The 25,266-nt window shown below is 44.7% G+C and overlaps 1 protein-coding gene across 6 annotated transcripts in view; it reads right to left on the bottom strand.

Annotated features, from left to right (window-relative positions):
• Positions 1-25,266, bottom strand: part of kdm4c (lysine (K)-specific demethylase 4C) — a 43,001-nt gene that overhangs the window by 8,788 nt on the left and 8,947 nt on the right. For 3 of the 6 annotated variants that reach the window (XM_036136864.1, XM_036136865.1, XM_036136860.1), the window contains exons 6-17: positions 21,754-21,803; positions 17,240-17,343; positions 16,922-17,059; positions 16,541-16,734; positions 16,222-16,451; positions 13,748-15,615; positions 13,505-13,616; positions 7,841-8,064; positions 6,362-6,605; positions 4,076-4,152; positions 3,016-3,071; positions 2,742-2,850 (exon numbers count right to left, since the gene is read on the bottom strand). In XM_036136864.1, coding sequence (XP_035992757.1) covers positions 2,742-2,850; positions 3,016-3,071; positions 4,076-4,152; positions 6,362-6,605; positions 7,841-8,064; positions 13,505-13,616; positions 13,748-15,615; positions 16,222-16,451; positions 16,541-16,734; positions 16,922-17,059; positions 17,240-17,343; positions 21,754-21,803 — 3,406 coding nt within the window. The remainder of the gene's footprint in view (positions 1-2,741; positions 2,851-3,015; positions 3,072-4,075; positions 4,153-6,361; positions 6,606-7,840; positions 8,065-13,504; positions 13,617-13,747; positions 15,616-16,221; positions 16,452-16,540; positions 16,735-16,921; positions 17,060-17,239; positions 17,344-21,753; positions 21,804-25,266) is intronic. The other 3 variants (XM_036136863.1, XM_036136862.1, XM_036136861.1) reach the window with 3 other exon arrangements.

Genomic DNA, 25,266 nt, shown 5'->3' with positions numbered 1-25,266 from the left:
CATAGGGGCCATGCTGATTAGGATAGCTTTTTGGGGGGGGCTATATATCCAATCTTTATTTGAAAACTAAATTTTTGATATCAAAATTTGTTTAATGATCTGAAACATACGCACGACAACAAGAAACCTGCAATGGGGGAAAATACTGTTCCGCAGCACCCTATAGGAGAATGCGTTTATCTAAACGCTGTCTAAGGGACTTAAGAAATAATAATAAAAATAAATAAATAAAAGATGTGGCAGTCCAGAAAAAAATAAACTTTTACTCCCACTCTGCTATCTGTCACGCCTCTGAAATCAATCCCCCTCTGTTAATCCCTTTGAAAAATCAATAACAGATCTAATTAGTGCATCAAGACGGAATTAATTAAATTTGAATGCCCTCTGCAGAAGCGGTGGCTTCATCTTCCCAATTACCAGCTAATCAGTCCATTTAACTATCAGTTAAGTATCAGGAGATCCCGAGAAGAGCGGGGCTTTCTTCTTTTTCTCTTGTGAGATGAACTAAAAGGCAACATAAAGGCCTAATAAAAGCTGGATAATAAAAATCCTAACAATGTTTTTTTTTTTTTTTTTTAAATGAGGCCTCTCTTACTTCCAAGCTGCTCATCCTCTCAGATGAAAAACTATTAGGGATTGCTGGCCCTGATGACTAACTTGGCCTACATTTTCCCGAGGCCTGTTCCCACACCTGCTCTGTTATGGACAGCAACGCCGAGGCAAAGTGGCCATGCTGTCAGCATCCATCCTCTGAAGACGTTTTTGACAAGATCCTGACTGGCATCCAACAAAACCTTAGTTATGTGCAAGCGCTGTATGTTAGTCCCTTTGAAATTAGCCCGCTAGTTAGAAACCCGCTCAGATGAGAACATAAAGGACAGTAAATACATCAGCATTTTTCGGGATATTTTACCCAGCGCTTTGTGCCTTCTCCCACACGTATCTGGGTGCCTGTGTTGAGCCAAGCGTTAAGAACATTCCCACGGTAAATTATGAATGCCTACGTGTGTGTGTTTGTGTGTAGTTGTGTGGTTGTGAATTATGAATGCACTGGGCTGCTGCGGTGGCAACGGGTCCAATCCGAACTTGAAAACACGTGGCGACTGGGAAAAACGCTAAAATATCAACAACAAAAAAGTGGATGATATGTAAAAAGGCAAAATTTTGGAGGGATGGAGTAAAACCCTCTCTTTTGATCTTTGAGTTAAGCGACTGTTGAAAAGGTGTGACCAACTATTAGAAATAAGCAAAAGAATCGGATGCAGACTTGGATCTGATGATTTTTAGATCGATCACTTTTATCATATATGACCTTTTATCTTTGCTTTAACGTTTTAGACAGCCCCACTTACCATTTTAATTCCTCTCTCATGTGTGACGTCTCCTCTTATAATATAAATAATTACTAGGCTATAAAAAAAAATCTTTTGAATGCTCTTGGTCTGGTGGGTTTTCGCAAGGTTCTGTATTGTGCTCCTACTTTTCCTACTTTACATACTTCCTCTGGAACCGATCATAATCTGAATTCCATAAATCGCTCAACTTAAGTGAGTGACAGAAATCAAGCAATGGTTAAAAGGCAACTTTCTGGGGTTAAACATAGATAAAACTAAGACATTGATCGATGACTCTAAATACGTGATCCCGGCTGCAACCAAGCACCGTCTCACTTTTACGGGCTCCACTTTTTGGTCACAGCTCCGTGTCATTTAAGTATCACTCTAAACAGCTCATTCAAAACTGGTTAAGTTAAGAAATATTTCTAATCTCAGACTTGTGATGCGAAAACTACGTACTTTTGTTTCAACTCGACTGGATTGGTCTAAAAGTCTTTTGACCCCTTTTTGTTTTAACAGATCAAATTTAGACCGAGTTCAAAATGTGAAAAAAAAAAAAAATCAGCTGCTAGAATTGAAACCGGGACACGCAGAAGTTGCAAGTTAATAGTAGAATTTATTTTGTGAATTTTAGTCATAACCTTTAGAGCCTTACATGGCCAAACTCCACAGTGCATCTGCTGAAATCCTACTGAAATCATCTGCCTGTACCTTTAAATCAACAGGCCAAAGGTTAATATTAGTCTATTAGATACTAGAAATTCAACTTACAAAGATCAATCCTTCCCAATCACGGTACGCAGACTTTGGAAAGCACTTCCTCCGGTGCGTTGACAACTTTGTCTTATTTAAAATAAACGGCAGAAGGCCGAGCTTCTTCAGGCAGCCATTCCATTAGAGCTTCGGTTTTGTTTTATTCGTGTTGATGTCTAGTTTTCATACCCATCTTTTCAGTAGTTTTCTTTTTATTTAGGTATATGTTATTTTTAATCTTATTTCTTGTCTTAATGTGCAGCATTTATTGCCCGGCGTTCGCCTCTGCAAACACCTCGCTATCACGGCGCCTGCAGCACAGAGCTAACAATAGCGTCAACAAGTCAGGTCCGCTGAGGCACACTGCGATCTCTCGTTAAGCAAACAGAGAAGCGGCAGAAATGATACGGCACACAGAACGCCCTGCCCACAGAAGCCCACCCACCACCACCCCACCGCCCCCTCGCCATTCCCATCAACTAGTAGTTAATTATCTAGCTTTGATTGCGGGCATGTTCACCTCACATTGTTAATTAGGATTGTGAATACTTCATTAATTAGACCAGACCAGTCCTCAAGGACTGTGAGTGTGTGTGTGTGTGTGTGTGTGTGTGTGTGGGTGTGTGTGTGTGCGTGTGTGTGTCCTCTCACCAGTTTATAACGCTGCACGGGGATCCTGCTGGTATCAATGGGACTCCTCTTGGCTTCATCGCCGAACCGGACCTCTGGGAGAGCGACGGCACACATCACGTGGGCCCATCTGCACACACACACACACACACACACACACGTCCACGTGGAAAATGAAGCACAACAATGCAAGCTGACCGTTAGGACAGACGGACGGTTTATTTGGCGGACGTCGTGACAATCGGGGGGACAAGAACGCGGAGATTAATCCATGTGAACAGGAAGCATGCCTCACTTGTTGTTGTGGGTTTTCTTCAGGGCTCCACCTCTGAGGTTACAGAGACAGCACTCCTGAGGAAAACCACAGAGGAAATGTGGATTACCGAAATGTTCTCACATGCTTTTTCCCTGGTAAAAAAAAAATTAAATACATCAAACCATTTCAGCTAAATGTATTGGCATCTTAGGCGAAGATGTAAAGAAATAGAATAAAAACTCAACAAAATTCAAAACTTAATTTGACCAAATGTATTGAACGGGGAGAAACCACAGGTTGATAAATGTGTGTGACAAAATTCAAAATCTCACAATTATTGGTACCAATAATGATCCCTTTAAAAAAAAAATCTTACCATTTTAAATTTGATCAAAGTTTCTATGAATTTGCAACAAATATGAGATGAATATGGACGACTGTAGCAAAGAGTGACAGCTTGGAGTCACCACGTCTGCGGAGCGACCATTAGGCCATTTCCACACAGCAGCTGATTGTTGGGGAGGATTAAAAACGCCTTTTCTGTCCTTCCATCGTAAACCTAACAGTGGGAAAGTTGCTAAAAACAACTGGTTGGCTAAAAAGGACCTCACGTCCACTGTTGAGCATGGCGATGGATCTGTGATGCTGTGGGCCTGTTTCTCTTCTTGGGAACAGTGTAAAAGTGTATCCCAGGAGATTTTAATCGAAGAAAAAAAAAACAAAAGGGGTCTGTCAGCTTGATAATGGGCTTAAAGCATTAAAAAAAAAGGACCTAGACCTCTGGATGATTTAGAGAGAAACGGTTGTATATGCTTCAGCCCTGTTTTACACAAGACTGCTTTCCTATTAGCAGAAAATGTTAAAATAAAGCAACTGTATTGTTAAAAAAATGGCCAATTAGTTTAGACGTGAGATTATTTCTATACTGAATAAACGTGCTCCCTTTAAAGACTGGGTTTTTGTTTCAAAATGCTCAGAATGAGACAAAGCTCTTGCTTTGATAGGTTCATTTATTCTGGAGTTAGTTTTGCATTTCACCGTTTTGGACACAAGCCAGAACAAGACAAGCTTTCTAAAACACGGACATAAACGGTCTTACAGCTGTGAGGCTCCCGTCTGAACAGCGGTCACACAGCCATTGCTCGCTGATGTCTTCTGCAGCTACACCGTAGCAGCCTACAGGAGGGAAAGGTGGAGGAAAATCAGATGCAAAATAAATAAATAAAGGAAAAAAGTCCCAGTGGAGTGAGATAAGCAACGCGGTCGACAGGAACGGCGAGGTCTATTGTTACAAAACACTGGACAAAATGCCACAGCCGCATTGTTTCCAGAGACTCCTGATGGCATTGAAGTGGTGGGTTTCTGTGTAGACAAGCCCAGTATTGCAGAGTAAGTGGAAATTGAGATCTCCGTGGTCTGTGTGGCTGTGTGTGAGGGATTATCCGGGTGGTCATGATAGCAAAAAATAAAAAAAAAAACAGTCGATCACAGTTTTTGTTTTGTTTAACTGTGGTTTGTCTGTATATTTTATGCTAAATTTATTTTTTTGATTTTAAATACTTTAAGTGGTGTGCGATTATTTGCTTAGTTTTATTAGTTTGGGTGAAGCGTGTGTGTCTTGGGAGACTAAAAACATGAATGTTATCCACAAATAGAAAGTTTTTCCAAATTTGATTTAGCAGAACTGCTTCGATTCTTTAAAAGCTGCCTTGAGACGCCTAAGCAAAGAGGACGTTTTTAAAGTCCGAGAGCGCGCGAATGTCCATTATCTTTTCCTTGACCATCCATCACATAACCCAAAAATCCAAGCCCACCTCTGTTTCCTTTCCACAGTTCAGATTACAGCTCTGGGGGGGAAAGTTACATCAACTTGTACTTGTTCTCATGTCTCCAAACCAAGCTTGTCGCTTTTTCCACCGGTGTCGGATGACATAAGCTGCTTCTCTCGCTCCCACATGCTAACAAACCAAGTAATTACAAATGCAGAACAGCTGTTCTGGAGTGACCGCGCGGTGCGCAGCATGTCTGCATCATGGAGGACAACTATGCGGCAGGACCAGTCCTGCGATCTGGGACTGATGCCGACTTGGAGACGGGGAACGTGACGATGGGACCCTTCTGTGAAGTCGGGTCAGGCTCAGAACTATTAAAGGTTTATTTCATCTAACCACATAGTTTGTTACTGGAGGGAATTGATACGGCAATCTTCCGTAAGGTAATGAGACAACGTTCAAGGTTCAGAACGGTCAAGTTAAAATATTACTGTCAACCTGGATCAGTCAGTGGTATGAATAATTTTGCTCCTAACTGTATGCAAGAGAGAAGCTGTGCATGAGAGATTTTCAGATTTTACTGCTTATTAATAATAATAATAATACATTGGATTTGTAATGCACTTTATATTTATACAAATCCCAAAGTGCTACATATTAAAACAGGTAAGTGCTAAATAAAAACACATGGATTATTATTAGCTCCGACAGCCCAGTCAAAAACTACAAATCCCATCTTTCTTCAGGATCACTGAACCAACGATTCATAAGCAGGACCAGCTAATAGACTTTAAGCCAGCCGTTTTCAGGCATTTCAAATGATATCAGAAGAGGCAAAAAATGACTGCATTTAAAATGTAACTTTATTTTCTATTCTGGTAAGTCAATTGCTCGTTCATTCATCATGCCGGGCTTTGGAAATGTCGGCCGGCTTCTGTGAACCCGAGCATTACGGTAAAGCCTTCCATTATTTAGAGGATATAATGATATTTACATATTACCTGATATAAAAGCTAAAAAAATTAACATTTTATTTCCATAATCTTTTAGTCTTGGTTTTAAACGAGGAGTTCTCTCCCTTACGTGTAAAAAAAGCACTCCACACCCACCGTCAGGTAGGTTGGAGGATCTGTGGTGCCGTGGGCCGGCATTGTAAGACTGCACAGCATGATAGCCCCAGAGATCGCTTTAAATAATAATCTGGTGTATAGGATCAGTCAAACATAGCACCAAATCAACACAGAATGGCCCTTATTCCACGATCATCTCCATCTCTAGGCCTGAACCTTACAGATATGAAAAGCCAGTGTGACGTTACCTGTCCTCCTATTATAAATATAAATGATCGAGATTGAGATTTTCCCTCGATCGGCTGACGAGAGAAACAGAATACTTTAAACCGCTGAGAGAGCGCACGCAACAGAGAGAGAGAGAGAGAGAGGGCTGAAGGGAAACAGAGATGAAGTGAGTCAGGACATATAAACCCAGCGACCTTCTACCACATACATAAAACACACTAGATCTACATTTGGTCTGCTGGTTGGTAGATCCCATGGAGTCTGGCATGTTCGAGCCCTCTAACTCCGCACCCCTCGCTGCTTGTGCAGACATACTTGCGTGAACTTGCAGGCAACAGCTCTGGCAGTACAGCAGAGGAGAGGTGCCGTCTTCTTGCAGCAGGGGGTTGGTGGGAGTCGGGGGGCAGTTCTGCTCTCGGAAAGAGAAGCAGATCTCAGGGACCAGGGGCTTGGACCTCCTCGGCCCTCCGCAGGCAGGCGAGGGGGCCTCCGCTGGAGACGGAGCCCCGAAAGGGTCCTTCGCCGGGTCGGATTTCAGGTCCTCCGCTTTGTCGTCAGCCTGCAGGAGAAAGAGGCTCGGTCACTTTTAATGCCCGACGGGTCGGGATATCGACGGGGTGGGGGTGATGAAACGTATGCCTCCCTGCACCGGGAGGGAGGGGCACCTCATTCTAGGTGACATTTCAGCCGGCGGGATATTACAGGGGCGGACTGTGATCAACAGCGACATCACTGTGGGGAAAACCCACGTGATTACTGTGACCTGTGGGTCCGCCGTTCGCATCTATTATTCATACAATCAACCAGCAATCATTCAGCAGCAACGTCTGGTGCAAACACAAACGGTGAGCTGATAGTTAAAAGGGCTACCTTTCACTAGCATGAAAAAAAAAAAATATTTTTATTTATTTAACATAATACTAGGTCTGGTGCAGTCGCAGATATAAAATTCCTCCCTATGGTCGACCGTTTTCCCTTTTTCTATTAAAAGCCACGTGTTGAGAGGTCTGTTGGAGAACACCGGTGAACGGACAGCGGAGACGTTTAAAGAGGAGCCAGGTGACCAAACAATCTGCAGCACAGGAGCTGCAAGAGTCCATGGTAACTCTGGAGGAGCTGCAGAGATTCAGAGCTCAGTCTGGAGAATCTGTAACTACAATAATAAAAATAAAAAGAGTCATGGACTCCAAAAACCTGCTCGTCATATAAAGTTGTCAAGGAGGAAGTGCCCAGTTGAGAAAAAAAAAAGCCATAAGAAGTCCAATTTGCAGCTTGCCACAGTCCATGTTGGGGACAAAGCACATCTGGATGAAGGTGTAAGGGTCAGATGAGAAGAAATCAAACTTTTTGGCTGACATGAAGCAGAAAACTATCACACGCATCACCCTGGACACACTATCCCTGCTCTAAGACACCGTGGAGGCCGCATCATGCTGTGGGGATGACTCCTTTTTTCCCCTCCCTGACAGGAATACAGACGCTGGGCAGAGCTGGCATGTTTGGAGCTAAATACAGGGCAGTCCTGGGTGAAAAACACCTGAGGCTGAGGCCGAGGTTCCCTTTCCAGCAGGACAGTGACCCTGAACCTTCAGCTAGAGAGACATTCGAGTATCTGTGGTAAAATATCAATAAGATACATTAAAGCTTGTGGCTATAGCATAAAAAACATAGAAAACCAAGGGGCCCCGTCTTGCAGATCTGGTGTCTGAGTAACCTTAGAAACGCTTGGGTTTGCAGCACGTTGCAAAATACACCTGAAGGAAAGTTACAATTACGGGACTGATGGCGGTTTACCTGATAGTACGGCATGAAGAAGGTGCAAACAGCACAGTGTGGCTGCAGGGTGGCTGCATGAGCATTGTACTCCCTCTCTGCAGAGAAGCAGCTCTTCCTGTTCTGCCAAAGGTGGATGAGGGGCTTCGCCCATCCCTCCATTTCATGCTCCCCCTCCTCCTCTTCCTCCTCCTCGTCCTCGTCCTCCTCCACCTCCTCTTCTGCCAGGCTCGCTTCTGGAGGCTCTGATTTAAGACGGTAAAATGTGACTTTCAACACTTGTCATTACACTTGTCATTACACAGCACAAAAGAGCACAGCAAAATTGCCAGATATAGTTTATATAGCAAGACCAACGCTGCGAAGCGGGAGAGCGGCGTCTCACGCTCCAGAACCGTCTGTGAGGACGCAGCGCGGCCACTAGGAACCAGAGAGCTTCAGTTTTGGGGCTTTTTAGATGTTTGACACTAAAAAACAATCCATCCACTGTTCAACCACTGAACATGTTTTTAAAGGTTTTGTTATCAAACACTTAATGTGAAGAGTCAGTATTTAAGGAGCTCATTCTCCCTTTTTTTAGACCTTCTGTAACTGATTCTGATGTGCTGATGCAGTGCTGATTCAAAAAATGCTCGCACGACTGAAGAATCGGCCCGAAAAGGGCAAAAACTCGTACAGTGTACGCCCGGCCTAAGTTGACTTTCATTTTTATCTTGGTTATAAAGTATTTTTGGTTATTTTGTCAATTTTTTTGATGGGAATAAACAATGTATATTTTTTTTCAAACCAGCAAGTCGGAAGTGCATTCAAGAAACAAACCACCTGTTGCCACGCACGGCCTTTCTTGGAAAATGTTTGTTCTTGGAACTTAGAAGGCTGCGACACATCCCACCCTAGTAGTGCTTAGAGTTCATCACAGCGTTTTGGCCTCTATTTATCCACCTTGCTTTGTGACCACAGCTTCCTAATGGAGTTAACGACTGGGAAACCAAGGTTCTAAAACTTCAGTATAATATAATATAAACCCGTTGCACTGTTATCAAGTTGGTTTGCTAAAAAAAAAAAAAAAAAAAAAAAGGCATCTACTGTGTTTCACTGTGACAATGAGAACCTGCTTAGTCTCTTGTTAAACCTAAACACTAACCCATTATGAATGTCGGGATGAAAAGTCGGGACACATTTAATGACAGCGGCTTACATGTTTAGTGGTTGTTTGGTAATTAGGTCCATTATTTGGGTGTTCAGAAAATGCAACACGTGTAACACAATTTGATCTGATTTGTGCAGCCTGGAGCAGCTTTCTATCTATTCCAGCGGTTGTGTTAAGGTGTAAAAACCACTGCAAAAAACAAACCTACCTACGGGGCTCAATAAAGCGACCGTGAACAGTCGTGACAGATGTTTGCAGTTTGCGCAGTCGCATCTAATCCCTGTAGTTAATAACGAATTCTAGCGACAATTTTTAATCAGGGTCCGAAATTAACACTCGCCAGTCGCCAAATGCGAGTAAATTTCCCGTTTGGTGAGTGAATTTCAGAGGGCTAGCTGCCACATGGCGAGTAAATGTTTGTATCAAATAAAATAAAAATAACATAAAAATAACGAAACCCATACGATCCGTTCACAGCTCTGTCCATCCAGAGCTCAGTCTAGACCCGCCTTCTGCGGTGCTGGTTCAGCTTCTTTCACATTCAGAACCAGTCATGGCTGAACGCTGGATCAGAAAACAGATCTGCTAACCAGATACAGTCTAAAACGCCAATTAGTCTGTTTATAAGTTTCGTTCTTATTTATTCTGATTTTTTTTAACTACCTGCGCTGCGGCTCTGTGCTTCACCGCTCTTACCCCGCCCCCTCTCGGAGCAAGGTGCTTTTATCAGCGGCCAGCCTTCAAAACGTGAATCGCTACGTTTAATGTCCTTCCACTCGTACCAAAATGTCCCAATTAAAGTCAGTAGGAGAGTCGGTAACTGTTTTTCATGCTCTTTTGTTTTTAACGACACAGGACCAGCGGTGCTTCGGTGGGCGTGGTACGTTGCGCTTGAATTCAGGTGCGCAAAATTACGTTACATGTAACCTGTAACATCGGGGTGCAGCGCACGAGGGTAAAATCCAGCAGCGAGATCAGCGTAAAGACGCAGCGTGAACCCTGAGTGCTTTAAGTGTTGCAGCTGAGGGGAAAATTTTGAACCATACACAGGGGCGGTTCTGAACAGGGGCCTATGCCCATGTAGAACTGTCCCTGGCCCCTGTTATGGCCCCTGTACTAAAAACATGATATTAAATTTCTTAGGATGATAAATGCTGACAAAGATAACGTGACTGACTGGTCATTTGGATCAGTTGCATTTTTTTTGTTTATGTTTTTACCCAATAATAAAATAACAAAATAATTAAAAAAACATAAAAAAATAACAATTAAAATTAAGCTGTTTCACGTTAAGCTCCCGCTGTATTGAGAAAAGATCAGGGGTCTGCTACCTGCAGTTCCAGAGCCACAATTGGCTCTTTGGCTTACTTAATATTTTAAACAATGAAATGTTGACCTGTTAAGTCCCCCCCCCCCCCCCCCCCCCCAATCTTTTGTTCTGTGCCCCTGTCAAAAAACACTGGCCCCACCCTGACCCACCCTGCTAAATTTGGTCTAGAACCCCCACTGACCGTACAGGCTTGATGAAACTCTGCCTCATTCACAAATAAGGCCAACATGGATAGAATAATGATAATCTGTAGTGTTTTTTATCACCTGGATGTGAATCTGATCATTCATATTGTGTCTTTTATAATCAACTACAATATTTTCTTTTTTTTAAGTCAGGAAACAAAGGTTTCTCTTCCAGGGTCCAGTCAGCCACGCCCCCAACCACGCCCCCCATAATTAACATAATCTCACTCTTAATTTTTATAAAAGTTGAGGTCTGGTCAGGATTAATATTTTGGCCGGTAAAAAATATGCCTGGCCGGTGGATTTTTACATCTACCGGCCAACTTGGCCGGTGAATCACAAAGTTAATTTCGGACACTGTTTTTAATCGCGTCTTTAGGAATGCCTCTTGTGTCGACAGCAGAACTCAATGGTTTCCTGCGGATGATTAAAAAAAAAAAAAAAGTGTCTTGGATTATGTTTAGAGCCAAAAACATCTCATCTGTTTTTCGCAATCATCCCCTCAATCTTTAACAGCCCGCTGTTTGTACTACTGCAGTTATTGGTTGCATTTAACACAAGGAAACAACACGCTCCCATACCTGCGACGTGATGAAAAAGCTCTCAGACGCTAAATGGTAGTTCATCGTTCTAACTGCTGCAATTAGCATCAACCAGGGAGCGCAGGTGTCAGAAAATCTTATTAAGGAGACATTACTAATGAAATCACGGTATGTGCATGAGCAGGTATGGCGCTTTGTGAAGGGCTGCTGATAAATGGTCTCACAGCCAAATGTCAAATCCTAATTTAGACAAATCTCTTTGTGATTCGTCTCAATTAGGATTTGTTTTGATGAAAACAGGTTTGTGTACTGTGATTAAGTCACCTATGGCCAAGGCCAGATAGAATGTGGTATTTATTGTTTCTTTATTTAGGAGCTACTATCAGAAGTGAATTTTTACCCACCATCCTCCTCCCCTTCTATAATAGAACGGACTACATTTGGAAACTATATGGATAAGTTGTGTATTTCCCATGCTTGTAAAGTGGCGGCACGCATAAGTGTCTCGTTTGTGTTCGTAGCGCTCGAGCTCATTTGCAGACTCGCTGCTTTACTTAAATCTAATCTCTCCCCGGAGGAAACCGCTTCCCGGAGTAGCTGGAGCAGGTATTTCACCTGTCTTTTGAAAAAAAAGAAGAAAGAAAAAAAAAAGCCGTCGATTCTCTGGCCTTAATATGAAAGAGTCCTCACGAAGCGGCGGTCATTTCACCGCCGCCGAGGTAAACAGCCACAGCGGCTGCTGAATTATTCATCCCCCTCCCCAATCACAGAGATAATAAACGGGACTGAGCGCGTGTATATATGTTGCTAAGGGGGACCCTCACTCCCGCCTCATAAAAACCGCAAAAAAACAAATAGATCATCTATCAAAAGGTCAGCGCGCTGTGGCAGGCCAGACAATTAAATGTTTATGAGTGGACTGACGTCAGAAGCATCATCTTGGCGGCGGCGGTGGGATTTCATATCGGTTAGAAAACTAGGAGGGAAGGAAGGGACCACGGAGCAGAATGATTTACCGTGGGAGAGGACGCGTTTGAGTTAACGAGGCGGGAACGATCCGCTGCGGTGATTGGCTGAAGTATTCACACGCCTTGAACCTTTTCACAGTCTGTCCAAATTATAACCACAAACTTCAATGTATTTTATTGGGATATAATGCAATAGATATAATGCAAATAAACGATGCATAACTCTGACCTGAACGGGAAAATGTGTATATATGAGCTTTAAAAAGGGGTTTTCATAAATTTAAATCTGAAAAGTGTGGCGTGCCCCCGAGTCAATACTTTGCAGAACCACCTTTCCTTGCAATTACAGATTTGGGACATTTGGAATATTTCTCTAACATCTCTAGCAGCTTCTAGTTTCGGGTCCATTCTTTTTTGCAGAACAGCTCCGTAAGCTCAGATGGAGGCCGTCTGTGTACATCGATTTTCAAGTCTATCCCACAGATTCTCGCCTGGATTTAGCCAGTGACTGGGCCGCGGTAGCACATAAATATGCCGGTTTCTAAAGCATCCCATTTGAGCTGCTGTTTAGGGTCCATGTCTTCTGCGCCCCCTCCGACAGCTATTCAACTCCGACAAGATTTCCTGTCCCTGCCGAGGAAAAGCGTTCCCACAGCAAGATGCTGCCAACACCGGTGAGGAACGTTCAGGGTGAGGAGCAGTGTTAGTTTTCTGCCGGAAACAGCGTTTTGCCTGTAGGCCAAAAAGTTGAGATTATTAAACTGGGGTTTAATCATCTAAGTTTGCTTGAAACCTCTCCACGTCTTCATCCCCGGTTTCTGGTCTACACGGCGGCTTTTCGGCTGACTCAGACCTCAGACCTTCGCAGGGCAGGCGAATGCTTGACTTCTGAAGCCAAACGGTCGCACGGGCTTTTATTTTAAGTTGCTTGGAACGAGAGCATGAAAGACAATCCTGATTTCTGTCGACAAGAGATTTTCAAACGCTTTTCCTTCTGCTTCACAGTTACGAACTACTACAATAAAATCCCAATAAAACACATAAAAGGGTTGCGATCGCATTGTGAAAACAAGCAAACCTCTTCAAGGGGCTTTAATACCTTTCGGGCCGTGGATTTGAGTCGATGGCACACAAGCTTTAGTCAGTGTAGAATCTGTGGCTGGGCGCACATCATTCATTAAGGCAACAAAAAAAAAAAGTTGTGTCGCGTTGTTTGGGTCTCCAAACCCAATTAACGAGAAGGAACTTAAGGGGTCACTGCAATTAAGCCATAAAAAAAAAAATCAAAGATTATGGTTTCTGGATTGGAGCCACCCACTATGCAGCTCAAACCACAACAGGAAACATGCCTGGGTTGTGTGTGTGTGTGTGTGTGTGTTCTTATTTTAAATGTGCATTGCTGAGCATGGCTTACAATAGGAGCATTTACCACCGTCTGCATGTTTTTACAAAGCTAAGCCATAACAGTGAGTTTGAAAATAGCCCAGTGTGTGCATGGGAATGTGCCCACCCTCGTCACTGGCGGCCTGTTGCTTCACGGCTGTGGGCACGGCTCTTGCGGTGGGTTTCCTGAGAGGGTGACGCCAGCTCTTAGTGGTCCTCTTGGCTGACAGGGCTGGGTACTGGGACACAGAGGGAGTCGTGGGAGGTTTAACAATACAAACAATTTGACTTGGTGTAAAGAATGAGAAATAGACTAAAATGTGTGTGCGGAGGGGGAAAAAAGAACAAAAAAAAAAGAAAAAGCACTCACAGCACAAACCTCCCCAGGTTCGAGGCCAGATTCCTCACACCTGTAGTTCTTTGCGTCGTTCTCCACCTCTTCCTCGGAAGACTCGCTGCTGCTCGGTCCCTTCGCACCACTTAGCTGCTCTGCATCGTCACAATCGGACTCCTCTTCCTCCATGTCAGACGTCTCATCCTGCTCCCCCGCCCCCGACCCGTGAGGCGACAGCTCCCTCTCGGGGCGTAGCCGCTCCTCGGCCTCGCCCAGTCTGGACGCGGCTCCGGACGCGTCCTCTTCATCCTTTTGCAACTCGTACTCTTCACAAAGCCCCAGGGGCTCGATAGCACCGACTGACAGGAGCGAGGTGGGCTCCAGCTGGGCCCAGGTGAGAACCCCGCCTTCGTCTTCCTGGTTCTCCGACCGGCGCAGGTCCGTCGCGGGGTCCTCCAGGTCTGTGACCTCTTTGCACCGAGGTTCAGTCCACATGGTGTAAGGCAGGGGGTCGTGGGAGAAGTCGCTCGGGAGATCTGGCTGCAGACTCTGGATGAGGACTGCGGGACTCTGGGAAGTGAAGTTTTTCCAGATACTAGCGGGGGACGCATTAGGCTGGACGTGTTGGGAAGAACAATCGGAAAACAGAGCGTGGTGGCTGGGTTGTGATGCTGAGTGGTTCTCGTTCGGAGGGCGTGAGGAGGAAGCAGGGGACCGGGGGACATCAGCGGCGTTAGCAGGTGATGGGGGGACGTTCGGACTGAAGGGAACGGCTCGCTCAGCTGGGCAGCTGTCTTTGATTGGATCAGGCAAGTGGGGCTGTGTCTCTCTCTGAGCTGTGCCTCTCTGAACCAGCGGGCTCCGACTTGCATCACTTCCCTCGGGGACGAAACATCCCGGCGTTGTGTGATCCCTTTCAGGAGCGGGTTTTATTAACATTTCACGGACGTCGGCAGATGTTCTTTCGTGAAAGCCGCCGGTAGGCAAACGAGCTGCATTTGCTTCCGAGCCACACGCTGCCGCCTCCTCGCGATTAATCGGGGCCTGTGAATGCCAGCCGCCGTCGGGGTCCACCGTGCGCGGCTCCGCCGGCTCTGAGGGAGCACCTTCCTCCTCCCCGGCCCCCTGCGAAGACGGCGAGCCCGTCGGCGTCTCCCTCTGGAGCACGGGCGCGACCTGGTGACTGAAGGCGCCGGGTTTGTGGAAGTGGGTGACCTCGTCGTCGGCGGGCGTGAGGGAGGGCATCTCCTGGGTCAACACAGGCGGCAGCGGGCAGGCGGCCACCTTGCCGGCCGGCTCTGGCGTGAGCCGGGGCATGTCTGCCGCGCTCCTCTGCAGGAGAGGAGGCGGCAGGCTTTCCTCGGTGCCGCCTTGCTCCCCGCCGTGGTTGAGTTGTGAGGCAGAGGGGGGGCCGCCTGACGTGTGAGCGCCCCCCTCCGCCGGCTCATAAAGTGCTTTCGTGTTGGAGTGTGGTTCAGCGTGTTGGGGATCAACATCTACGTCCATGCTCTCCTCTTTTACAGTGTCGCTAGTGTGACCCGCGCTACCCGTACGCATGTCCGTGTCAGTGTCCAAGGGCAGCGCTGGGGACGGGGGCGCTGAGACGTGAGGTTCACAGGGACGGGTGTCCATTAGAGTCTCTGCGGAGGCGTCTGCAGGGGAAGGCGAGTCGAGGTCTTGCTGAAGAGAAGGACAACACCTGGAATCACCGACTTCCAGCTGTGCCTGAGGAGACCCGGGCCCCGTGGGCCCTGAGAGGTCCTGAGGGTCAGTCACGGTCGCTTTTAGCTCGTCCTCCACCGGTGAACCCCGGGAGCTTGACGGCGACGCGTCCTCTTTAGAAACCCCCAGGCTTTTGCTCTCAACGCGGTTTACCTTGACCACGCACATTTGTTTGCAAGCCGCTGAAGGTAAAGAGAAGATAAAGCAACCATCAGTCAGTGCTGAAAGCTCCAGCTAAACTTCCTTAAAATGCAACAAAACGGTTCTGAGCATATAGGTTTACAATCATCCAGTTATAAGCATGACTGTCCTTCGTTTAAGTCTTCTGCTTTTTTAGAGTGACATCATCAAACCAACAGGGTCAATAACTGTACATACAGGCGTCAGACTATAGAAAAGTGCAATATAAGTTCAGTCCATTTACGTAAATAAATTTTTAAAGAAGAAGCCCCGATTTGGAAATGTACACCTTTTAGATCGACTGAAATTTGCCGTTGCCCACCAGGACGATGGAGATGCCTTCTGGTGAAGGAACACACGGGCCAACAAGACAAACCCTGAGCTGGCTTGGCCGCACTGACGTGTTTTGATAAAGCTGCAGTTTAAAATAACACTGTTAAGCATGATGGGGGCAGCATCATGCTAGAAGCACGTTCTGGTGCCAGTTGTACCAGAGCGCTGCAGAAAGCAGATAGAATAATAAAGAAGGTCGACAGATGCGAACTCCTCTCTTGTACTCTAACGCCACCACCAGACCAAACTGAAAAGAATTCATCAAGCCGTCTCACCAGAAAGCTCAGGCGGGCTCTGCTTTTGGTTGTGCTTGGCCTCCGCCTGCTTCTTCCTCCCTCTCTCTAGCTCCCTGTAGGCTGTCCCGGCTGCAGGCCTCCTCGCCTTGGGCCCGGACTGACCACCCAGAGGTTTTCTCTTGCTGCCGCTCAGCGCTAAGCTACCATCCAGATCAACTGGCTCCTCTGTGGTCCTGAGGCGCTTGGAGCGCATGCGAGAGTGACTGCTGCTGAGGCACGAGAGAGAGGGAGAGAGATCACAAAAGATTTAGCCTAAAGAGACCTACGTTTTAGAGACAGAAGAGGTTGCATACAGTACCCTTTAGTGGCAGACTTGGTCTTCCGGCGTCTCTGTAGCCAGCTCTGCAGCTCCGGCGTCGTGCTGGGAGCGGGAACAGTGTGGTCGATGAGCGTCGAGTCCTTGCCCAGCATCCAGTTGGCGTAACGGTCAGGCTGGAAACGCTTCACGAAAGGCTCCATGGATATCTTCACCATATCCTTGCTACATGTGCACTAGGGAGGGAAGCAGGAGCGGGCAACGTTTCACATCATTTAAAAAAAATAAAAAAGACATCAGATGGCCTTGAAGCCATGTGAGCTCAACTTCACACGGTCGGTCGGCCACTCCGCGCTTCAAACACACGCACGGTGCAAAGCTTTAAGAGGACTCGTCTTCAGATCGACCCGAGTGTGACGTTACCTGTGTGGCCACCTTGCCGTAGTCGATCCAGCGAACCGTGGCGAAGTTGGTGGACTCTGCACAGTTGAAGCCGTGATTGAACCCGGCATGGTAGCCATACGGGAAGGTGATCATGAACTCTCCGGCTTCCTGAGTGATCTGAGCGTTCATGACGGAGGGAGCAGGGTGGAACATGGCAGGGAGGAACAGAGCAGACACAGAACAGGAAAGAGATGTTTCATGAGGCAAAAAAAAAGAAGACAATCAAGTGAGATTTCTAAAAAAACTTTGGTCCCGGGGAGGGCTAAATATGTTTTTCTGAAGGGGTGAGGAGTTTACCTTATCGAAGGGAATGCCATACTTCCTAAGTATGGAGGGGGAGATAAGGGTCATCTTGTGACGCAGAAAAGCTTCACAGCCCTTGAAGCTGTTGGGGAAAAACCCTGTAAGAGGAAACCCCACAAAGACACCGTCACAGAGAGTTTGAAGAGAATATATGCATGTATAAGAAGATATTTTTAATATATGTCTCCACGCGTGATCAGATCCAACAGAATGATCAAACTGATGAACATTAGATGGCGACATGAGGAAGGATTAGACCTGAACGTCTCTCCTTAACAGATTTGTTGACCCAATGCAGTCGGACTCATTTCAAGGTGGATATGTGAAACAGCAACGTTTCCATCCATCCACAAGACGATACATTGAAACGTATTAGAAACTAAAAGGGCTGATTTCAGGTGTATGCTTCATGAATATGTAAGGCATTAAAAAATTAAACGTCCCATTTTGTGACATTAGCTCTGAAAATAAAGAGCATTCAAACATTTTATGGATTAGACGTTAACTAGTGTCTGTTCCTCTTCAGTTAGTGAATGAGTTAGAAGAGCAGATCTGAATTTTCATGCGCATACTTTACGCAGCTCCCTGCCCATTACACTGGCACCCCTGCTAACGGTGTGTAGAAACACTTCAAATTAAATTTCCCTTTTACTGCAGCAGCGTAAGCTAACACCGAGAGAAACACAGCGACATCCAACCGTTATTCCGTGTCCATTAATCCAGAGGATGGAGGCGACTTCGTTACAAATAAAGCTTTCGTCGTTGACTAAATCACTGGTGCCACAAACATATGCACACTGCTGTTAACACTTTGTCAACCCGACTTTTGTCCAATAAGACAGGCCCCACTATGGAGCATACACAGAGTCTCTCTGGACCAGGGGTCACCATCGCGGTGCCCGTGGGCACCAGTTGCCCCCAAGGACCGCATGTGGTGCCCTGAAGCCTGTTCTAAAAATGGCACCACAATCCAGTGAGCTGCATCTAAAACGTCATTTGATGTGGTTGCTCTTCCTATGTAATCACACCTGCCTTTAAATAGATTTTAAAATTACATGATCTAAAGTGAAACAGAAAAAAATATATATTTTACATTAAGATAAGATGATGTCTGACTCTACTAGTTTAAAGGTTGGTAATGGTAGCCCTTTGTGTGACAGTACCAGTGAAGTAGCTCTCAGTTTCAAAAAGGTTGGTGACCCCTGCTCTAGACCATCTTGGGTCCTCTCCTCTGCTCCCCTTACAGGATTTATTTCTGGGAAAAAGGTTGATGTTGCTTCTGGTGAACCATTTCTGAGTTGATTCAGCCACATTTTGGGTCATTGACCTGTTCAAACATTTGCCATGTCTTCTAACAAGGCTCTCCGGAGGGAACAGACAGTGGAGGCAGTGGACTGCTCTTCATTCTCTATCTTTGTTTCACATCAACAGCACCTAGGGTGCTTCTTACCACAAACAGTAGATCCATCTGAACAAAACATTTGGTTCCAGTTTATATTCCAGAGGTGTTCCCGGAAACGGCACACATTTATGCTTCTGGATGAGAGAAACAGCTTCTCCCAAGTGACCGGTTGTTGATAGTGTACAGACATGGGTGGTCAGACTAGTGGTTAATGTGTTACCCGGGTAATTTTAAATGTTTTGTGTGCTTTCCTCCTTAAGAATGTAAATGCAAGAAATCACATGGCGTCCTCCACGCTGTCTGTGTTGTGTGGGAGGTTGAGTTTGGAGCTGCTGCAGGTATATGCAAGGTTAACAGCATTTTACCTAGTTCTTTTGCATATATCTGTCCAAATATTGACTGATATGCCTGTCAACTATTAGGGGCCTCTACCATAAACGTTGTTGCTGGGTTTGCATAAGGAAAAAGAGTGTTCAATTGTTGACGTTAGCGTGCTAATGCTAAATTAGCTGCTAACCTTATGTTCCAAAGTGTTAGCGTGCTTATGCTACGTTAACTGCTAGCATCAGATGTTTCAATGGGACTTGGGCAGTAGTTGTTTGGTGCTGGCTTTAACAACACTGTCCAAAAAAATATCTTTATGTGTATGAATTTAGGTCTATTGCAATTTAACTGTTGAATGTATTAACGTGCTTGTTTATCTTGACATGAGCATGAGACACAGCTACTGACTCATAGCCTACATTTACAAGTTTTTACTGCTAATTGAAAGTTGAACTGAATTAACTTTTCATGATACATGGTGCAAGTATCGGAGATCATTGAGTATACTCTGACTATCATTATTTTAGCCTTGACTGTACGTACAGAGATTTCTGATTTATGTATTGATGAAATGGTTGTGTGATATTATTTACTACTGGTCCAGTCCCATACAGGCCAAGTCTGAAACATATAGCACTGTGTTTGATGGCCAGCTGGCCAAGAGTCTTCAGCCTGGAGTGTTTTTGAGCGTCTGCTAGGTTCTACAGTGTGGTAGGAGGTGTCGCAGCCTGTCCACCCACCGATACACCAATCTCACACACGCGGGTTTGCTCTCAGCTTTTGGACTTACAACTTGATTTCAGCTGCATGGACAATACAAATGGCCTCTTAGGGAACAATAAATTGAACTTGGGGTTGGGATTGATCTCCCGTGGACTACTGGACTTTTTCTTTTATAAATAATGTAAATAACATTTGCAATACTCTATAGATTTATCACATTTTGCAACACAACTCTGTCTTGTATTTTAAATTCAGTTTCCAATATCCCTCTGTGAGTCGACCCCTAGTCTTTTGATTCAGCCCAGATTATTATAATAAATTTATGATATACAAAAACGCGATCATAGCTGGAGGGGTTACAAATGGCTAAGAGAAATTGGTCTGTATCCAAAGTCAAATTTAGTCAACAGGATTTTAGCTCATTATTCATTCTAAATCAACATTTAAAATTAGGGCTGGGCAACGATTAAAATATTTAATCGCGATTAATCGCACTGATTAATCGCGATTAATCGCGATTAATCGCATTGTATTTACAAACTCCAAGAATGAATTCAAAAGTAGTGTAAAGAGCACTTTTATTTTAATGTTCTGCTGCCATATGAACAAAAGTGTTGTAACATTTGTAGCACTTATCAGTAACACATATTTAGTGTAAAGCTCAACTTAAACATGTAAAACAAAAAATAGCAATAATAATAAATTAAAGCTTATTGCCACTGACAGGGAATTCTCTTTATGGGGAAAAAATCTACCAAAAACAGGCAATTTCTGAGGTAACAGCAGGGAGCAGCATTACCATTTTATGTTTAATACCAAAGTTTAACTTGGCAGTGGTTCCAACTAACTTGTTTCTGTCATATTCCATGCTGGAAGAACTTTAAACTGAAATGCTTGCTAACTCGATATGCTTGCGTTTATTTGACGTTGACACGCGGTTTTTTGTTGTTGCTTTCTCGCGCGCATATAGTGAATGGCAGGGGGAAAACAGGCAAAAACACATGGATACTTTGAAACGAGAAGCGACTTCACCGACGGCGTCGATGCGGCCCCCCCCCCCCCGCTCCGCTCCGCACAAAACTTGTTCCGGCCGCCAACTCACCGCCTCGCCTCGCCTAAGCTCGCTCGCGGTACCTGCGGGAAACACCGCCTTCCGCATGTCAGCTGTGTTTTTTTCCGGCCAGCACCTTTCTTCCTCTTTGAATCCGAGGTTTGGCTGACAGCGAGGTTAATGGCGCATTATCGCCAGCTACTGTTCTGATTCAAACCCCTACACCGCAGCAACAGACCTTCACAAAATAAAAGCATGTGACCAACATGCGTTAACGCGCGTTAAAGAAAATATCGCCGTTAATAGTCTAATGAGTTAACGCGAAATTAACGCGTTAACTTGCCCAGCCCTATTTAAAATACAATCAAAATTAAACTGAAGATCATTTCAAATGTATAGAACATGTAAGGGCTGCCAATCAGTGCGGCTTTGGCGATTTTACCCAAAATTTTAAAAAGTTTAATTAAATAAATGTCTTCACTTAGTTGATGTTTCCCCAGGGAAAAAATTAAAGGTTGGATTTTTCTACAATGTTCCTATAATACAAGCTTACGCTACTGCAATATACATCTTTACCAGGGGGTGACAATGCATCTAGAGCAGAGGTTCCCAAAGTGGGGGTTAGGACATGATGCGGATGTGCTATGTGCTTTAGGATCTCTTGCAATTTTTTGTAAGAGTTCTTATAAAAAAAATATGTCTTTATTCTTGGGAATTAACAACTTTATTATTGTAATATTATAACTTTAATCTCTCAAAAGGAAATTGTGAGAATAAAGTCAGTTATTTTGGGGGTCGCATACTGAAAGGTTTGGGAACCTGTGATCTAGAGGGCCTGCTTGAAGACTTACCTGAAGCATCTAGTCCAGTCATATTCAGAATTGGCCAGCGTGCCGACTAAATGTTCTCCGTCATTGCTTTTATTGGCACGTCATGCCTCTGTATACTGGGTTATTTTCTCATTCTACAGATATCCTGCTGAACATCCTTTTATTTTTTTTTTCTTACCTGTAGCCAGGCGCTCCAGTCGTTTGCCGTGCTCCGGAGGGATGGCGTACCTGTAAGAGAGGTGGGGGAGATACAGAGTTATTTTTGGCTGTACTTAATTATTGCCCCGGTACTAACCTTAAGAGAGTCAAGACTGCCATCAAGTGGTGAATACATGAATACTTGTGGGTAGAAAAAAAACTACTTTTTTACCCAACTATTTACATACAATCATTAGTGTAAAAAAAAAAAAAAAGTCAGATTTTATTGCTGATCCTACTATGATGCTCATGTTTTCTGATTACATAACACTTTCTAATAGATTACAACTACAAAAAAAGGGAGGGGGGTAATGTAATGGAAAGGTGCAAATAGTCACTAATTATGGAAAAAGAGATTGTTCTGCGCTTTCCTGCGACATCCTGCTGATGTAATCTGAATTTAAAGCTATTCCTAAACTTCTCGGCAAGAAACTCAGGGAGTGTGACAGAAAAACCCCCGGGGAGTGAAAAGGCATTCCATTCGACTGGCTCCATCCGCCCTCAGGTCTGCAGCGTCTCCATCATCGTATGTATGACCTGTCAGCTTAACGCAGCGGTGGGAGGCGCAGGAAGAGGGGGGCACAACCCTCGGTGGAGGTGAAGTGAGGAACTGAGAGGGGGTGGGTGGGGGGGTCGATTGAGAAGACTGGCATCTTTAAGATGCACCTCCGCCCCGCTGGAGATGAGATGTTGAGAAAAGCAGCAGGATGAAAGGGAGCACGTTGGGTGAGTGCGTGCGCCAGACGATAAGGGTGCGCGTTGTGCGAGTGCTCGGCGCTGCTCTCTGCGAGAGTGTGTGTTTGTCTGTTTACGCGTGTGTCGCCGCCTGCTTGTGACACCGATCCCCTGTGGGGGACGCAGGGCTCCCCGCTCTAATGAGCAGAACTACCTCCAGGGCAGGAGGAGGAAATGGAGCAAGGCGCGCTGACAAAGAAATAAAACGAGAACTCCGTCTAGATCCACCTGCATTCGCCCCCGCCTCTTCCTTTTACTCCAGTCCTAGCCTCCAAATAACAAAACCTCTGCGAGTCTGTGCAGGAATGTCTGCAGCAGACTTCGTCAGAGTGCCATGCATTAACTTCAATGATGTATGCTTTAAAATAAACAAAAAAAAGGATGGTTTGACATATAAATGACGACAAATAGTTGTGTTTAGACTGTTATTTGTCGTCTTTCTACCCAACTATACCAAGACACCACTTCATTGGGTTGATTTGGACCAAAAATGATACAATAATTTCATGAAAATTACAGATTGAGAAACAGATTAATTTTAGAGGCAAGAAAGGCCGTGTCCCGAAAGCCCAAAATCCTTCTGATGGTGTGAAACCTTGGCGAACGACTTCGTCCATGCCAACGGGCAAATCCCAAACGTGTGCGAGCGGACGTCGACCGTGAATGCAGATGATCTCCTGAATACGCAAACGAGAAGCGAGGACAGAAAGCCTTGGGCTGAAGGAAACGCGTCAACTGAAATCCTAAAGAACATGAGGATTATTCGCAAGCAGGAAAGGATGAGGGATGTGAGGGAGACCTCTCAAGAAGACTGCAAGGCCCAGTAGGGACACGCTCATGTGAAGCATTGGCTGTTTCTCCATTTTGTCCTGTTACAGCCTCAAACTCAAAATATAATGTATTAGTTTTTTGTGATAAACCAACACAAAGTAGTGCAGTATTGCCAAATGGAAGCAAAATGATACATGTTGCACAGAAAGAAATTTAAGCCCCTTTACTTGGAAATCCCTAAGAAAAAATCAAAGACAGCCAACTAACTCTGCGAGTTACCAAATTAGTAAAAAGAGGTAGTAAAAACCTTAGTGGGAAATAAAGCTGCTCTGCGATGGCCTCAGAGGTTTTTAAGTGAACATTAGTGACGACTTGGTCTTCCATCTGAACTGACAGGCTGGGCAAGAAGAGCATGAATCAGAAAAGTAGCTAAGAGGACCTTGACACCTGGTGGAGCTGGTGAGATCCACAGATTATGTGGGAGAATGTGCCAACAGGACTACTATTAGGGTCCAATTCAGAGGCTGTGTCCTTCGAAGGACCCGGTCTACGTGGACTGGGTCCTTCATGGGCCGCGAAAAAGACTGGAAGAGATCGGCTTGTGAATTGGGACAGCCTCCGTTGCCGCGCTGTGACGTAATTGGGCCAAAAAATGTACACAATTTTAAAACCCAAAACATTTACTGTACATTTTTTTTACCTGCTCTACAAAATATCATAATTTTTAAAAGGTAAAAAAAAAGGTTTTGCTCATTTGTCGTATTAAAAGATAGTCATCCAGTTTGCAAATCATTTAGAATAATTGAATTTGACTCTTTAACAATAATAAATGATACTGTTTTTGATCTAGCGATATAAGAACATTATTTGGGTCGGTTGTTCTTTGAAAACAATTGCTGTAATTAGCCAATTTTAATAATTGAATTCAAAGCAGATTTTAATGAACCAAAGTCTGCATTTGAGTAATTGTCATTGGATACATGTTACTATGAAATTGAAGAGAATGTCAAAAGTGTGTTTATTAAAAGATGAATACTTTTTGTTGAACTTAACATTTTCAATTGTAGGCTTTTTACTTTTCTGTAACAATTTTGCCCTGATTAAAAACTAAAAGTTTTCATCTGCATCAGCCACCTGGACAAAATCTTTCTTGAAATGTTGTTTTGGGGGGGGGGGGCACCCAGAATGAGTCCAGGGGCCACAAATGGGACAAAAATAACAAATAACCTGTGTCAGCCCCCCCCTCCTCCATTCCTCACGGCTAAACACGGCTTTGACTTGTCAGGTCTAACCACAGGTTCTCAATTGGATTAAGGTCTGGACTTTGACTAGACCGTTCCAAGACGTTACATGTACTCCGTTGAACCACTTCAGGCTTGTTTTAGCAGTCTGCTTCGGGTCATTGTATTTACTCCAGCACCATCCATTTTTCCCTTGACTAAGAACAGATTCCCAGTCCCTGCTGCTGAAAAACATTCCCACAGCCTGATGCTGCCACCACCATGTTTCACTATGGCAATGGTGTTCTTCGGGTGATGGGATGTGTTGGGTTTGTGCCAGATGTAGGGTTTTCCTTGTTGGCTCAAAGGTTCAGTTTTAGTCTCATCTGACCATCTGATCTCCTTCCTCCATTCATTTGGATATGCACATTTTTACGTATCGCATTAGAAAAGGTGGAGGGAACCGGCAAAATGTGAAAAGACTTCCTCAGTTTCACAAAAAAGTTTTTACGCTTACTTGAGGTGGTTTTTGGATTTTGCCAAAGAGAGTCAATGCACAAAACAGGAGCTGGAAACACATTTGCCGTAGCGAACAATTACCTCCCATGACTGATCAGCTGTTTCCACCGTCCACGTCTTCCTGAATATTCCCATAACGCACCTAGAATTGCATTTCTTTCTCTACGTCTCCAGACTACATGTAACATCGCCACTTTTAGTTGACATGACAATTACAACTGGCTCGATAACACATTCCTGAAAACCTC

Source organism: Fundulus heteroclitus, chromosome 5 (genome assembly GCF_011125445.2).
Source record: "Fundulus heteroclitus isolate FHET01 chromosome 5, MU-UCD_Fhet_4.1, whole genome shotgun sequence".
In the NCBI taxonomy this organism is placed as follows: domain Eukaryota; kingdom Metazoa; phylum Chordata; class Actinopteri; order Cyprinodontiformes; family Fundulidae; genus Fundulus; species Fundulus heteroclitus.
The sequence above is the reverse complement of the archived record's forward strand: the minus strand, read 5'-3'. Positions and strand labels throughout refer to the sequence as shown.